This window comes from Rhipicephalus sanguineus, chromosome 5 (genome assembly GCF_013339695.2).
Source record: "Rhipicephalus sanguineus isolate Rsan-2018 chromosome 5, BIME_Rsan_1.4, whole genome shotgun sequence".
Classification (NCBI taxonomy): Eukaryota; Metazoa; Arthropoda; class Arachnida; order Ixodida; family Ixodidae; genus Rhipicephalus; species Rhipicephalus sanguineus.
The window spans coordinates 78,587,900-78,605,395 of NC_051180.1; the positions used below are offsets into that span (position 1 = coordinate 78,587,900).

General features: G+C 41.5%; 1 protein-coding gene across 1 annotated transcript in view; it reads left to right on the forward strand.

The window, feature by feature from the left end:
• The window catches only part of LOC119393820 (inositol hexakisphosphate and diphosphoinositol-pentakisphosphate kinase 2-like), a gene marked incomplete in the record, with an annotated part of 70,396 nt that overhangs the window by 40,149 nt on the left and 12,751 nt on the right, over positions 1 to 17,496 (forward strand). The window contains 10 exon segments of the mRNA XM_049416380.1: positions 894 to 960; positions 1,271 to 1,412; positions 2,672 to 2,895; positions 5,587 to 5,729; positions 6,632 to 6,746; positions 6,830 to 6,937; positions 12,825 to 12,944; positions 13,458 to 13,595; positions 15,414 to 15,552; positions 16,545 to 16,610. Of these exon segments, the coding sequence (XP_049272337.1) occupies positions 894 to 960; positions 1,271 to 1,412; positions 2,672 to 2,895; positions 5,587 to 5,729; positions 6,632 to 6,746; positions 6,830 to 6,937; positions 12,825 to 12,944; positions 13,458 to 13,595; positions 15,414 to 15,552; positions 16,545 to 16,610 (1,262 nt within the window).

Sequence of the window (17,496 nt, forward strand, 5' to 3'; positions counted from 1 at the left end):
TTCTGAAGGCTTCTGTATCGCGAGATGATAGCACATCATGAAATGATACAAATGAGAGCTTTCAATAGACTCTCCCAAGCTTTTTTCTTTCGTTATATTTATTTTTAATATTTATTAACGTCTGACAAGCCTTCACTTAATGCTGTGCCACATTTTTTTTTTTATCACACATGCCTAATTACAAAGCCCCATAGCATTCCCTTTTTTTTTTTTTGCAGATAAACTTTACGTTGCGTGCTATAATTGCACAGATTTCATCAGCACATTCTTTTTTTATTTATTTTTTTTTAGCAAACTGACACAGCCACTCATTGAGAGTTCCTAAGTGTCACTCCTGTTTCGGCCTGCTTGTACAAAATATTGTTCAAACCGCCTTATACTACCTGCCCATGGGAAATCTCTACCGGCCATGTCAGTAGTTGTGTTTGCTGCAGCACAGCATGGCACAGCTGCCTTGGTTTCAGTTTTGGCTTTGTTGTATTATTTTGAGCAATATCTCAAAAACAACCTGGCACATCGAAGGTGGGAAGGGTAGTAGAGATGCTGTGCAAACTGTCACGGGAAATTTCCAGCGTTTCCTTTTTGTGAACAGGTGTATGAAAGAATGCTCGTTGAATATATTGAACCAATAAACACAGAAGGCCATAGTGATGTTTGTCAAAAACTCATAATTTGAGTTACGCATCTTTCGTTGTGTTGCTTGTTTTGAATGCCAGTCTGAAGACTTCATTTGCCTGCAGTAGCCACTTCCTTGAAAAATAAAAACGACTGCATGCTGTAGGTGATTTGGGCTGCATATCCCTGACGTCACTGTACGTTTCTGGGTCACTGACAGCCCCGAGAGAAGCATGCTTTTTGACAAAATGTTCTTTATACATTGAAAGTCATTACAGGGTGAAACAGAGACTGCATGAAGCATTCCAGGTGGACCATGACTTCACAGAAGAGGACTTTGAAAAGGTACGGGGAGAGCGAGGTCTACAATGAAAGTTGTTCCAGAGGCTGTGTAAGAGGGCATTCGTGCTTGATTGTCTCATATGTATGGCACTTTGCAGCGTAATTTGTCAAATAGTTCTAGTTTCATGCGGTAGTTGCCTGTTTCAGGGTGTGTGTTTGTGTATATTGTCTTTCACTGTTAAAACTTCGGGTTGATCAAAAGTAGGGGGCAGAGCAAAGGAGAAAATGGCTTACTTTTGACAATGCTCGTGTAAGCGCATAACTATAGGGGAGGATTTGTCGCTTTTTTTTTCTACTTTATTTTAATTTGCAGCTCAACCCTACACATGCACGATCCATTCAGAATGCTCTGCAGTTCATCAAAAATCCCGTCAAGGCATGTCAGCACGTCTATGAGATCATACAGGACCTGATCAAACTGATCAAATGCCGCAAGGACGAAAGCAAGACCCATGGTGAGTTGATCCCCTAGTCCGAAGTTAGTGCGAGTTGCACTGCTGTCATTGATGCTCACATAAATGCCATTGCTTGATGACGTTGTTCAACAAAAGTTTGTGAAAGGCCAGAGAGAATAAAAACCAGGCAGTTAAATGTGCAGCAGGTAATGACAGATGGCCAGTAGTGGAATATTCTGGTGACATGAAGGAGTGATCGTAGAAATGTTCAATTGATCAATGGATATAATAGTATAAAAGCAAATATATGTGAAAAAGCAAAAAGGAAAGGAATAAAAATTGTGAAATGATCTTATTTTCCAAGTAATAGAAAGCAGTGCTCTCAGCTCTCTTTAAAGCAAATATGAACACCTTAGATGCATGAGATCTACTAACCTTTCCTTTAGTGTGGAGGATGGTGCTACAGATTAAAGTTAGAAATAAACATACATACGTACATACATACATACATACATACATGCATGCATGCATGCATGCATACATAACATACAAAAATACATACATGAATTTCAGTGAAATACAATGTTGAATGTTCATTAGAATACACCATATGGAATTTTTCACAAGCATTTAATCATTCGTTGATCGAAAAGCTAGCAGAGTCACTGCCGCGGTTCTTGCTTTAAGCACAGTTAGAAGCTTTTATATGGTGTTCATTTATTCTTCGTATGCCTTGTGGCTAGTCTTACCAGATAAAAACTATTATTAGCAAAAGTAGTACCTTCTAGAACTGTGCTACTGCTAACATATATCGTCACGAACATCTGAATGATCAGTATGCTTTAGTGTTCAGTCTTCAGTCAAACCTGACACACATCATCAGTTTTCCAGCCACCTCAGACATGCCTGGCTTGATTAGCACTTGTGGCAATTTTGTTGACATGTAACTATTTCTCACAGAAATTCAGAAGTTCATCAGACAACTCTACTGTTGGAAAAGAGAGAGAAATAAAAAGTGGCACAAATATGGAACTTGGGTGTCAGGTTTTGCTCGTGTTCTGTTGCAATGTTCCATCAAAATCTCGTCAATTCCATGACAAAAAATTTTCCATGAGAAGGATGTGTGTTGCATCTTGCATAAGCTTTGTTTCGTTTTAGCAGCCAGTTACTATAATGGTATGTATGCATAGTATGGTTCACTGTAGCGCCTAGTTAGAATACCAGCAGTGATTATTCCAGTGAACATTTTTTATGCAAGCATATATCTAAGCTGCAACACCTGCGAAAAGGGACGAGGTCATGTTATAATACAATTTCAGTTCCCCTGTACCATGGGGAGACGTGGGAGCTGATGCTGCGACGCTGGGCCAAGCTGGAGAAGGACTTCAAGCTGAAGAACGGCAAGTTTGACATCAGCAAGATCCCCGACGTCTATGACTGCATCAAGTATGACCTGCAGCACAACCAGCACACCCTGCAGTTTGTGCATGCAGAAGAGCTCTATCTGTATGCCAAGGCTCTGGCCGATGTTGTCATACCCCAGGTAATGAAAACGCTAGTTATCAGCATAATTAAAATTAAAATTGAAAGCTTTATGATAGTTTGCAGTTCTTGGTAGTATGCAACTAGTTGCATTCTTCAAACGCTAACCAACTTTGTGATGGCACACTTCTTAACAGACTTAAAACTAAGCTGCCGCAGTGGCCTAGTGGTTATGGTGCTCGACTGCTGACGAGAAGGTTGTGGAATCGAATCCCGACAACGGTGGCCGCATTTTCAATGGAGGCGAGAATACTTGAGGCCCGTGTACTTAGGCTTAGGTGCACGTTAAAGAACCCCAGGCAATCGAAATTTCCAGAGCCCTCCACTATGGCGTCCCTCATAGTCATATTGTGGTTTTGGGATGTTGAACCATAACAATTATTACTGCACTTGAAACTAAGCATTTCTCAGTGTTCATGCAAATGATAGACCTGGACTGGAAGCTGAAAGAGTAATGTTGCCTGACAAAGTTGCAGAGAGCCCTGGACATCACTAACACAGATACCTACGTATAATGAATTATTGCGCATAAGTAAAGCTAAAATGTTTCTGCCAGTATTGGTGTCTAATTCAATATATGCTTGTAATAAGTATTGGATAAAACAAAGGTATTTGTTCTTGGATTCTGCTTCACTGTAACAAGATTCGACAGTACACTAAACGCTCGTTCATTCAAATCTCATGGGGATGCCTGCCCCATTTGAATTTAAGAAAATTCGAACTAACGAAGAAGATAAACTAAAGCCTGTATATGATGGATGGAAGGAGTGGAAACACCTCCTAAACCAACATTCTTTTAATTAGAAAAGAAGGTCATGATTGTTCTTTCTGTTTTCCATCTCGAAAAGTTGTTTGTGCTTAGAGAGCCAGAGGCTTGACATAGTTTTTAGGTAATTCTATTGACCCACTGTGGCCAGAATATTAACCCATTAGCGTCCAGCGTACTTTACAAAGTACACTTCGTTTTTTTGGAATAGAAAATAAACTATGCAATATTCAGATTTTTCTGATTATCATTTTTGATGCTAAAGGTTGCAGCAAGACTCTCCTAATCTAACATGTTGACTCAGGCCAATTTTTTCTGTGCTACGAGTTGTTAAACATTTGGAAAACGAGCGCCCGTCGAACGCATGTGACGACTAGTACGTTTTCTCAATTAATTTAAGGTTTCACTCTGTATATATTGAAAAAACAGATTGATTGTGCTTCAGAAAGAACAATATAATCGCGGCAAACCGCAAGAATCAGCTGTAGTGCATAGTTTTGCTCTGAGGGGTAATCAAATGTTGGTGTACTTTTCGTAGTACACTGGGCCTTTGTGAGAGCTTACATCTGCATTGCGTTGTAGGTTGCCTCAGAGATCGAACCAGGTATTTTCTTCGGAAGAATGCCGTTTTTAAGGTCATTTGAGACTCGGGAGACTGCAACAGATGCCGGCAGCGATATACGAGAGCCTCTTGGTGAAGTAATTGTCACTCCGAAACGGCTGAGGCGGAGGGGGAAGGCGGCTGTGCGAATGAATGCCTTCTGCCTGATGGAACGAAAGATATCGGAAAGACTGCTTCTGTTTTGATCCAGGAAACGAGTTTCTTTTCGTACAGGTCAAAGACAATAGCATAGTTCTAGGGCGATGAAGTATGACACAGTCGAGCCACTATGCTCTGTAAGCAGATGATCATCAACTCAAAAGAAAAACATAGTGTCATCACGAAACATCGTCAGCAGCTAGAGAAATATTGGCATGGGAGAGAATCACCTCCACAATCAAGCTGCGTATAACTACAGAATTTTAAAAAGTGATAAAAGGCCCTATTTACACAGATCATCAATATTGGTGCACTGAATGCAGAGAGGATCTGCCAACCTGCTGGAGGTTAGCAGACCCTCTATGCGTCGACTGCTGTCATTCACCTGCATACTTGCAGGACACTACTTGTGCCGTGTACACAATAGAACTATCCAGAGGTCTTCCGTGTCCTGTGCGCCTGCCAATCCCTCCATCCATATGCGCATTTTCACAAGAATGAAAACGGTTGAAGTGCACTGTCTGTGATAAATAGAAATGATGCTGCGAAAAGTATGGTGCAACGCTTTGCATGATGCGTCGCTGCTTCGACAAGTTGCATGTGCCAAAACAACTTTGGTATTAGTATGGCAAGAGCCAAGCATGCTTGCTGTTCTTGTGCCGAGCCAGCTTGCATTGCTATCGCAAGAGCCCAGCGTACTTTCTAAAGTACAGTATCATAACTTCTGAAGGAATAGATGTAACTCTATGAAAATTGCCAGATGATGTTGTCTACTGTAGTTAGATAAGTGCGCGAAATTTCAATTAAATTCAACGAATAGCTTTTGCTTGGGCCTTAATGGGTTAACAAATAGTTTTGGAAATTCGTGGTGTCACACTGACGCTTAGGTGCTTTAATTAGGCAGAAAATTTGAAAGTGAGACGTCAACCTTCATTTTATTCTCTATTAATGAACCTACGATGGCGAAACTAAACAACACTTCCAAGTTCTGAAAGCACAATTTATCAGCCTAAAGTGATTTGGTGTTCCACTTTAGTGGCCCTTCATTATGCAGAAGTAAGAAACGTTCATTTTTATTTTTGTGTTAGAAAAAAAAAAGAAAGAAGAAAGCAAGGTGTTTTGTGGATGACAGCGGGTCACTCTGACTGGAGGAAATTCTCTTGCAGGAGTATGGTCTGACCCTCCAAGAAAAGCTTACAATTGGTCTGGGCATTTGCACACCTCTGCTGAAGAAGATCCGAGCAGATCTGCACCGAAACATCGACCCCGCAGCGGATGAGACTGAGAGTGTGAATCGACTCAACCCGCAGTGAGTATGCAGCACCTCTTCTTCGAGACTAATCACCATGAATACAGGGAGCATCTAATTACTGGAATCAGTGCCAGTGTTGACGGGCCATCCTGAACTTGTCATAAACTACAATGGTGGGAACTAAAATGTTCAATTGACTTACATATACGGTGCTGCTGCAACAATATTGACAGGACGGGCGAAAAAGTTTATTGTCACGGAATTTCGTTGCAGCGAAATTTCATGTATAGGTCAGAAAAATTACAAAAATATGATGATTATGACTCATCCTCTGCTCCCAGCAAGGTTATGCATTACCTTTTGCATTGAACTTTTGCTGACTGAGATGTATATGGTCACCACAGAGTTGCCATATTTTCTCTTGTATAACCTGCACAAAATATGCAGAAAATTGTGAGCGAAAGTTGGGGATGCATCGTGGTGCATTGAGGATCTGTCGCCAAGCGTCTCAATGGCAAAAATCTATCAGGATACACGTGTGGTAGTGGAAAGTGCATCTCGGATGAATACACGGGTCTTGCGATGCAGCAGTACTGCTCTTAAAGTCACGAGCCAACAAGAAATCGTCAAGTTGCCAACGGAATTTCGCAGCAATTCTTGGCAGGCACTTTTCCCTTGTGTGGTGGCATTTGTGAAAACCTTGTTGAAGTGGAAGTGCCCAGAAAAGTGATTCATTGTGAAGAGATAGTTTTGACATTGTTTTCTATGGGCAGCTGACAGGGAATTGAAAATTCATTGTAGCAGTGTTCGTTATAGTAGCAGGATTCGACAGTACTGTATTTATTCGAATCTAGGCCGGCTCCAATTCTGAGTTGACCCCTTAAGTCGGGAGACATTTTTGTTAAATTGTGTGTGGTTTGAGTGTCGTATGAAAAGGTGAAACTGTCACATTTTCCCAGGTACTCTCATGGAGTCTCTTCGCCTGGTCGACATGTCCGCACAAGGCTGTACTTCACTAGTGAAAGCCACATCCATTCTTTGCTGACTGTGCTCAGATATGGAGGTCTGCTAGATGTAAGTACTAGTATGCTGTCACTCTGCACGTTTGCGCAGTAAAGATGAATTCGCACCTGCTATTAACTTTTGCGTTTTTCTAGGAGACCAAGGATGAACAGTGGCGCAGAGCCATGGAATACGTGAACGCAGTCACGGAACTGAACTACATGACACAGATTGTGATTATGCTGTATGAGGATCCCACGAAGGTATGTACACTGGCATTTGTAAGCGAAACCCATTGCCTTCAACGAATATCCCAAAACATAAAGTGTAAAAAATGCTGGTAGTAGCTAACGTTGAACAAGTTACGATTACTTTTTGAGGTGTTCTTGGGATCTAAATCCTGCTGGTATATCTTTATGATATGGATATCTTTGATGGTATGGTCAGCTATGTCATGATACGATAAAGCAACGCGCATCTACTATCACCCAATATATGTTGGCTTCTTCCTGTCCCAATTACCATATTCTCTCATGGATAGCCCACTCCTGCATATAACTTGCAGTGCAAAACTACAACCTGCCGAAATTTTTAAAAAAAATCCCTGTGTATTGCCGTGAAGCAACCTTCTTTGCATTGCTATGTAACATTGCCATAAAACTATGTTGCACACTGAATTTTACATATAACCTGCACCTCAAATTTGATGTATTCATTGTGTGGGTTATATGCAAGAGAGTGCCGTAATCATGCGTAATTGGTTGCAAGGCTTTGAAAGTTTGAGTGCATGGTTTGCATGTTCTACATGACTGAAGGGGAGATGCGGGTCGAAAAACGCGAGTTTTCTAAAAAATTATCGATTTTTTGTTTTCACCTGTTTTGTTAAGATTAGTACCTCTACTGTTCTGAAAAAAAAAAATCAATGCCGAGACTCAACTGGAAACGCTTTAAAATTGCGTCTAAAGAGCACAAGGTGGCTGTCAAAAGGCCGAAAGTGTGTCATCTTCGAGCACCTTGCAGCCGATAATGCGCCGCCGCTCGCCATTGTCGACCGCACGAGGCGAAGAGCCGAGCCTCACTGTTCAAATAACGACGGTTTCCCGCGCTGCTGCAGCGCAAGAAATAATAAAGAGACGCACGCTTTTGCCGCCTTTTTCGAGCGCCGCGACTGGCTTTAAATCACGTGGTACGGATCGGGAGCCGCCATTGGCCGCTGCGCGCCTGTGTGTGCTGTGAATACTTGCAGGATCCGTGTCTCATTGAGCAGCGCAGCTGAACAACGCTTTTCTCGAGTGCTTATCCGTTATGGATAAAAAAGCCGTAGGAAGCGCGGTCACCGGCCTGTGAAGTTTCACGCGGCGCACAAATTTCGAGGACGCCGGCGCAAATCAAAGCCGAACACTAAAACCACGAAAAGAGCATCTGCTGCCGCAAGGCGTAGTGGACGCCGATGCGTCCGACGAGTTTGCCGCGGCATTCGAATATGTGAGTGCCTCCCAGAAAAAGATCGGAGGTCTTCGAAGACGAAGAAAAATCACAGGACGACGAGTCTTCGTTGATTGCTGATATGACAGCACTGAACATGTTGGTTTAATCGAGGGCACTCCAGTTTTGAACGTGTTCTGGAAGAGCTTGGCGTGCTCCCGCCTCATGATCTTGTTGCTCTTGGCACATCACGGGACAACACACGCCAGAAAAAAATGTCTCAAAAACTAACAGGAGAAGCAAGGGCTCGTCGGCGTGCGCTGAAGAAAAATCTCTTGTCGAGGAGTCAGCTCGAAAGAGCTGTGAGGGCCAAACCTATGGTGCTGGCGCATTTTAATGGCAGTGGCCACTACAAGGAGGATTTCTCTTTCTTGTGTACAAATTTAGTCGCATTCAATGACATCTTTGATAAATAAACATGCAATTTTGACTTTAAAACTGGTTTTTCTCAAAACGCAAATTTTGTCATTTTTCGGGTACTTCTGGTGCTCAGATCTGCATGAAATTTTTCCCAAATTTTTTCCAAAGTATCTTAAATGCAATTATCTTGTTTAAGTTTCAATATTCTTATTATATAATAAAAAAAAGTTATGTAAACTTTTACTAGGGTAGGAGAAATATGAACTTCCCACGTTAAAATTTTTCACGTCTAGTACATATTTTGTATGGACTTCCTAATTAGTTATTTGCATTCCACACTTTATTTGAAACATTATGAACTATCAATTGTAAAAAATTATTGAAGTTTAGGTCTGAAAAGAGGGGGGGCAAAAGGCTTAAGTTTTTCACTTTGTCATGTTGCAGAACTAAAAGTATGCGACTTGCAAGAAAACTAATTATATATTTGAAATCAGCATAAAAAGTTCTATAAGCAGCTCAAGTTTCATTGCTCTAGGGTGAATATTAAAGAAAAAGTGTCTTCGAGTAGCATCTCCCCTTAAGCTGTATTCCCACGACGGACGTGATCGCGGGCGAATCACTCACGTGACATGTGACGTGATTCGGATCTCTCCGCAGCCAGCATTCACACGACGGGAGAATTCACGCTACAGGCAAAGATTTCGGCATTGCTCCCCGAGAATCCCAACTGTGATTTGGGCCTCTGTCGCTTCACAAATCGCTCCGTGCGGACCGAAGCGGGAACGCGGGAACGGCTGACGTGTGGTGACGTAGTACGCAATCCGCAGGCTCGAATCGCAATTTCGTCCGTCGTGTGAATACAGCTTTAGCTGGGGGAACGCAAACTCTATGAGCTGTGGGCAGAACTCACACAGTAGATAAATTTTGGTTCATGGAAATGATTGATTCATGTCACAAACTTTGAGGTTCCAAACTTTTTGGAGTAAACTGATTTTTCTATGAAGCAGCTTGTAAAACCTCTGAGAGTGTAAAGTGACATAGTGCTCAGGTTGGCTCCACTTATAGTATTGCTATAATGTAGTGTAAACCTCCCAGTATTGCGTACATTTTGCATGCAGATTGGATTCTGTTGTACAAAACGAGAAAAGTAAGATTGACTTAGTGCTACAACCTTTGCATTAGTCACAAAGAAAATTCGAGTGGTGTTCTGCTGCGTTTATTATTTAGGTTCAGTGAAGAAGCTGAGGGCCTTGCATGAGGTTACTAGCGTACCTCGACCTACTCCTCAAATTGATTTTGAGTCATAAATGGAGAGTGGATAGGGTACTTCCTAGTGCATACAGCATGTGAAAAGTATTGTCTCAGATTTAAAAGTGCTCTACCATCCTATATCTTAATACTTGCACAAGTGTTCTTGCATTTCAATAGAGCAGGCATCAGATCTGCAAGACCATAGGTCGGCAAAAAGAATGGAGCTCACTCAGACTCACTCAAGAAATATATTTTGCCCTGAGGGCTCACTCAGACTCGGAGTGAGCCTCAGACTCGGGCTCACTAAACTCTTTCTCAATCGGACTCAAACTCACCAAACATACCACTCAGCTGGCCTCACACAGACTCAGATTCACGGCTTGACCTGAGTCTTAGTGAGTCGACTTACGAGTCTATTAGTGCAAAATTAGCTTTTTCGATCATGGTGTCAATGCTCTTTAACGCCAATATCTCGCATAATCGGTGCTCTACGACATGCCTTTTGATCTTGTGCTTTCAAATACGAGTCATCAGTGGTTTCAATCCAGTAAAGACATTTTTATAAAGTATACGACTCGCGCGAGATATTTTTAGCAAGAACCCCGTGAAGGATGTTTGCAGGGGGAGGTCATGGCACACCCTCCCCCCCTAACTTGCGTGTCTAATCAATAAATATTCAGGTAATGAATGAACGCTAGTGCATCGAGATATATTTATTTATTTATTTATTTATTTTTATTTAACAATACTGCCAATCTCTTCAGAGATCATAGCAGGGAAGGCACATGAAAAATACTATATGTTTGCACAAGATCATATATGGTTAAAATCACAAAAAAGTCAAAATTACATACAAAATTATACATTATACATTGCGATAGAAGAACACACAATAAAACAATTTTAGTAACAAAAACATGGGCGAGATTATCGCCAAAAACAACTGCAAAAGGATAAGGTATACATTTGTAAACATAGCGTAGGATCAGCGAGTACACATTACTATTGATTACATTGTTCAAACAATTTTAAGAACAACAAAATAATCGAAGAACATGTCACTTAAAATATTACCTTCATATAGGCAGTAGAGAAAAACTATGTATTAGTAACATGACACAGACTCATCGTTAGCGGGTTTACTGATGTTGTAATGTCGTTAGTGCTCTTTGTGAGGCAATTAATTCGCTTTCAATCGCATTTGTGAACAAGTTTATGGATGATTCGGTCGTTAGGGTAGGTTTCAGTGAGTTTCATTCTTTAATGGTTAGAGGGAAAAATGAATATTTGAAGCAATTAGTGTTGGAAGAGTATTCGGCAAGAGTATGGGAATGGTTATGATGGGTTGGTCTGCCTTGAAAATAAGATATATATACCTTGAAGTACTATCTATTTTTATTATGTTGTGTAGTAGTTGAAACATTAATTTTAGTCTTGTTAGTTTCGTTCGGTTTTGCAGTGTTAAGATGACAGCATTATTAAAGGGGTACTGACACCTTTTTTCGAAGGCAATTTTACTCTACCATACAAATTTGCTGTATGCAGAGGCGGCTCTGAGCAAGTGTGAAGCTCAGCGAATGCTGATAAGGTATTTTATTTTGATCTTAAAGTCAGTTTTTCCATGGCGCACCTATTGACATCGACAGTAGTTTGACGTCAGGCTACAGTACAAATTCTGGTGACTTCACGCAGCAGTATGGCTAGTTGTGATGACGTTAGGTACCAAAACTTCCAAGATGGCCGCTTGTGCGTCATCAAAACTTCCAAAATGGCCGCTTGTGCGTCACCAACGAAGCCACGGCGCGGAGCGGCCGTGGAAACGTCACTATATATTGTGCGAGCACGTGACGAGAAGCTCATACCGTGTTGTGACGTCAGGGTACAGTAGGAACCGAAACCAGCTTTTAAAAACATACTGTAATTACTTTTCCAGGGCGCACTCGCGCTTAGCATTACCTTTTCTAGGCTCTTGAGGACTTGGCCTTTCATTTGACGCAAAAAACGGACAACTGAAAATATTCGTGTCAGTACCCCTTTAAGTAGATGTGACGGTGAGTCTGTCTGTCTATACTTGTTAAAAATAAACCTTATTGCTTTCTTTGAACCGCTTCTGTTTTAATAATTTGTTGCTGGGTAAACGGGAACCAGACAGGGCTGGCATGTTTCAGTACAGATCGGACGAGGATTGTATATGCTATTAGTTTGGTATAGACTTGAGTATAAACGTAAGCCGATATAAGGCTGATAATATGATATGATGAAGAGATGAGTAGATAGGACCACAGGTCGACAATAAAAGATGGAGCCAAATGAGACTCACTCAAGAAATATATTTTGCGCTTAGGGCTCACTTGGACTCAGACTCACCAATATTTTCCTCAGTGGACTCACTCGGACTCGAACTCACTAAAATTTTCCTCAACCGGACTCACTCGGACTCAGACTCATCAAAATATTACTCGCCTGGACCTGCTCAGACTCACGGCCCGATCTGAGTCTGAGTGAGTCGACTCATGAGTGAGTTTGTTGGCATATGCCTGCAACGTCGATATCAGTCAAGTGTCATAGCCATTCAAGCTGCTGCGAAAAGTGCATGGAGATTCAAATGAGAACATATTGCCACAATGTATTCTAAAGAAAGTCACAACGCTGCATTCAATCAGTTCGAAGCACAGTCATCTCAGCAATACTATTTCTTTTATAAGCTGCAGTGTGATCCAGGACAGTTATCATGCCAATCTAGAGCTTGTACAGTACAGAAATGAGTGTAATGTGTTTTATCCATGCATTTTTGTGCTCTTTGCATGCTTGCCTTTCACTCATGTTATCTCATGCCAAACTCCCATTTCACAATTTCGTGACAAGTCCGCAAATTTCACATATGTGTAGCGAATTGTGCGAGACTAAGTTTGTGTGTTCTAAGCACACTTAATATATTTCAAAGCCCAGTTGACTGTCTCAGAACAAAAAAAAAAAAAAGTCAACAATCTAGAGGGAAAAAATAAGGTTAAACGTTTGGGCTATAGGAGGCTAAAACACATTGCCATCTTTTAGGACCAGCACTCGGAAGAGCGCTTCCACGTGGAGCTTCACTTCAGCCCTGGTGTCGTCTGCTGTGTCCAGAAGAACCTGCCGCCAGGTCCTGGTTTCCGACCGCAAAGTCGCAGTGGACCGGTACGTGCATTTATGCACCTTCGCAGGTTAGAACAGCGAAAAGACAAATGAAGAACAAGAGGTCCATGCTTTCTCTTGGCTTTGATTTGTGTTGTACCTTGCTTCTACTTAATCTGTATGATGTTCTTGCTTGGTTTTTAAGTGTATTATATGTCACCTTTTGCATAAAACAGTGGTTGACAGGAAGGTGAATCTTCCATGTTTTGTGTCGTGAAGAATCATTTTAGACCCTGAGGGAGGACCTGTGCATGCATGCACATATGTGTACGTGTGTTTTTGGAGAGAGGGGATGTTATTATTATAAGTGCAGGTGCTTGTTTCCCTAAATGAAGCAGAAGTAGCAATTTTTGCACCGCAAGGTTCACCACAGAGAAAACACTGTTATTGAAGGTCATCAAAACATTGTTGGTGACGAAATTTCATCCTTCCCTAAGTTATATCGACAGTAAAATCCAGAAACCAAGACACTAGAACCCATGTTTTCATGCTTGACATGCTCGATTTCTTTTGCAGAGAGAAAAGTCATCGGAAAAGGGTATGCTCGGAGCAGCGTCTCATGAAGCAGGAGAAAAGCATGGCTGCATTGAAGAGGAAGAAGATGAGCTTACGTTTGATGATGAGGGAAGGTACGAGGAAGTATGGTCAGATCATGTGAGTTTCCTTTTTCTCATCATCTTGTTCTTATTTTAGTTTGGCACATAAAGTGCCAACCTACAAGTGTTTTGTCAATAAGTAGTTTGACACCTGAGTAGCATTTAATGATACTGATGTGTTGGGACGTGAACATCACCAGATAAACCAAGGGATTAGTGAGGCTTTTCACATACACAGGGAGGCAGACAAGTGTGTACCTTCAATTGCTCTACGAGTTAAGCTTCTTGCAAGGTCACATCCGCGAGACATAGCTTGGCACTGTAGTTTTTCACACAATGGTGGCACCACAATCAGTTATGTAGTTTGTGTTGTCACTTCATATGTCATGTGTCCGAAGCAAAATTTTAGTTAAAATCTATTGAGTGTCCATCTTTCTTGGATTCGTCAAAACTGACTAGCCTAATTTTCAGCATTAACTGGCACATTAATGCTCTTTGAATAATGATTGTGAAGAGACATACGTAGGTTACAAATACTATTTTCATTTCCTCGAGAGTGCAGAATAGCATTTTGTTAAAAAGACATGGCTGATCCCTCTGTCATAGAAATCGGTATAACACGAAAGTGAAACTTGTCTTCACAGACATAGTTGAGCATTTGTTGTGCATTGTTTCTGCACAAGGGCAAAGGAATGAACGCTACAGCAACAAATTGTAATGTCAGGTGAAGAAAGGCAAACAGCTCGAAACTCGCAACGCGCTGCTCGAGCAGAAGGGACGCACGGAAAGAACATACACAGGATGAGTGCGAACTGTCACAGCTCGACATTAAAGCATGCTGCTCAAACATAAAGGAGGACGCACAAAACGAAAGCACAAGTATACACAGGATGAGCGCGAACTAACTGTCACAGTTGTAACTTATGTGTGTGTGAGCAGCGCGCTCCTTTCGCAAAAGCTGCCGCTGCAGTGAGCAAAGTGACCTTCATGCTCTCTGTAACTTAGCGCAAATCTGTAGTAAGAACTCAAAACGTACAAACTACCCCCCATTACGAGATAAGCATAAGCGCACGAGCGACCACGCTCTGTGGAGGCATGCGCGCATCGCAATGCGCGGGGCGACAACCTTTAAAGTGCACCCTTCGAGCCCTTCATGCCATCTCGCTAGTGATAACGAAAACATGCTGAAGTGCCACCGATCTCTGAGTACCGCCAACAGCAAATGGTGTATAAAATAGCTCGCTGTGAGTATGCTGAAGAATGTGCCGTTTGCGGCCAAGTTGGTTCACTGTGCACTACGGAGCGAGGGGCCGTAGACTCGACTCCCGGTGACAGAACTTTTTCTTTTGGTTTTTTTTTCTTTGTCATATGTTAGTATATATTTTACAACGTCATATCCATGATGAAAATACGTCAGTGGAGCCGTAGTGGACCCCGGCATAAAACACGTTCGTGTTAAAATCATTTGTATGATGATGGCACCATTCTGTTATATAGTAGTTGTAAGTTTTCGAATTTTAAGATCGGCTAGCGTGTGCAATTTAAAAATGCGACTATTTCATTCGATAGCTTGTTTGTTTATTGCCTACCAATGAAAGCATCTTCTACCTTCGTTGACTGTCTCTTACACACAGACTGAAGTGCATTTGCATTCTTGAGTACCACTTGTCATCTGTGGAATCTGTGTCCTATGATAAAATACCAATTTTATCATACAGTGCCTTACCGACTGTGACTGCTACATTAATTTTAAAAAATAACTGACGCATATACAACATGTTATGTTTTCATGGCTGATGTTGCATACTTTGTCAATCCTGCAGGATATTCAGTTTGTGCTTTTCACATCATTTGCATGCCTTATTTTCCTGCACAGGAATCTCCCACCATTCTGGATGATGGCAATTCAAAGGAAGCAGCATCTGCGTCCAGAGCTTCTGCTTCAGTGGTGCCCCCATTTCTTTCATCGCAGCCAATACCAATTGGAAAAGTTCTGCAGTGCATGGCCATGGAAGGTGATCATTATAATCCCTTTTGTGCCTACCTTGGTCGACCTATAGTACATAGCATTGATTACATTCACATTTCTGGGAGGTTGGCTATTAAGAGTTTTTGAATAAGCATGACCTACTTAAAGTTTGGGACTACAGAGATTCATTGAGAATCCTTATTTGTGTGTTGTTTCATGCAGTCATCCTTGTTATGTGAGAGTCTCATTTGACCTTAATACTTTTGTTTACTATTGAATTCAATTCAGTACACTCAAGCCTCATTATAACAAAGTCACATCTGCCACAAAAATAACTTCGTTATATCCGAAAATTCGTTATAAACATTTATTTGTAACACTGTAGCTGTGACAAGACCATTCTTCATTTACTTCGTTATAACCGATAATTCGTTATATCCGTGTTCGTTATATCGAGGTTTGAGTGTATTTGCTATAAGTGTATGTGCTGATATTGCTGGAAGAAAATGGTGATGGTGTGAGTGAAATACAAGCATGACACCTCCGAAAGGTCAGCAAAGGGTCTCCTGCTGATTACTATGTCTGCTTGGTGACTCGCTGCATTTATAACATGGCACGTGAACAAGGTTGAATTTACAAATGCACTTTATGTAGTCGTTAATATGGTAACGGGGCAATTGATGTCATCACACAAGATTGACCTCGGCAACCGTGGGCCAGTCAAGCTAGGTTGTTGGCCACAACTCGCACAAGTGTCCAGAACGTGTGGTTTCAAGTTGCTTTTTCCTATCCTTTCATATTTTAGCTAGAATGATATGTACCTTCAGCTTTCTTGTGAACAAATATTTGCTTTGGTATGACTGCAGATCTTGTATCTTCACTTTGAATATAAGCGGTGAGAATGGAATTTTGAAATTCACTTCATCGTATCAGCTTATTCATCGTATCATGGTAACTTTCGACTATAGTATTTTGTTTATGGCGTATCATTTTGTTTGCAACCGGTGTTGCAACTTGTAGCTGTGTATTTCATTGTAGTGCACGCTAACGCTGTCATCACCGCACCCAAACCTGCAGCTACCCATACTGTTGCCCTCACAAAAGGTAAAAAGTCTGATGTTTTCGGAAAAGTAGTGTGTCTGTGTGTGCATATGTGTGTGTGTGTGTGTATTTATGTGCTTTTGTGTCCCTTGAAGTGTTACCTGTCATCCTCTAATACTCATTGCCTATCAGTGAACTGGTATTTAACTGAAAATTTACGAACTCTTTATTGTACGTGTTAATTGTGTACTGGCAACAAATTCAAAAAGAAGTAATATGGATACTAATATCACTCAGTGCTGCCTGTATGTGCGTGTAATGAATATTGACAAGTAGTGGCAAAATAATCTTGGCACATTGCATGTTGTGCCATGCATAGGTCGGCAAAAAATGTGGAGCTCACTCAGACTCACTCATGAAATATATTTTGCCCTTTGAGCTCACTCGGACTCAGACTCACCAAAATTTTCCTGAACCGGACTCACTCGGACTCAGACTCACTAAAATTTTTCTGAGCCGGACTCACTCGGACTCAAACTCACCAAAATATTACTCAACCGGACTCACTCAGACTCAGGCTCACGGCTCTATCTGAGTCTGAGTGAGTCTGAGTGAGTCGACTCATGAGTCCGTTACCGTATAATTGGCTTTTTCTACCATGGTGTCAATGCTCTTTAACACCGATATCTCGCATAATGGGCACTCTACTTGGCGCCTTTTGATCTCGCACTTTCAAATATGAGTCATGAGTGGTGGCAATCCAGTAAGGACATTCTTATTGAAAGAGGTGACTCACGCGAGATATTTTTATCAAGAACTTCCTGTGAAAGAGTTTGCGGGTGAAGGTTAACTTGCCCCCCCCCCCCCTCCCCCTTCTACGTAACTCACGTCTCTGATTAATAAATATAGAGCTCGTGTATGAACGCTAGTGCTTTGAAGTATGTGCGAG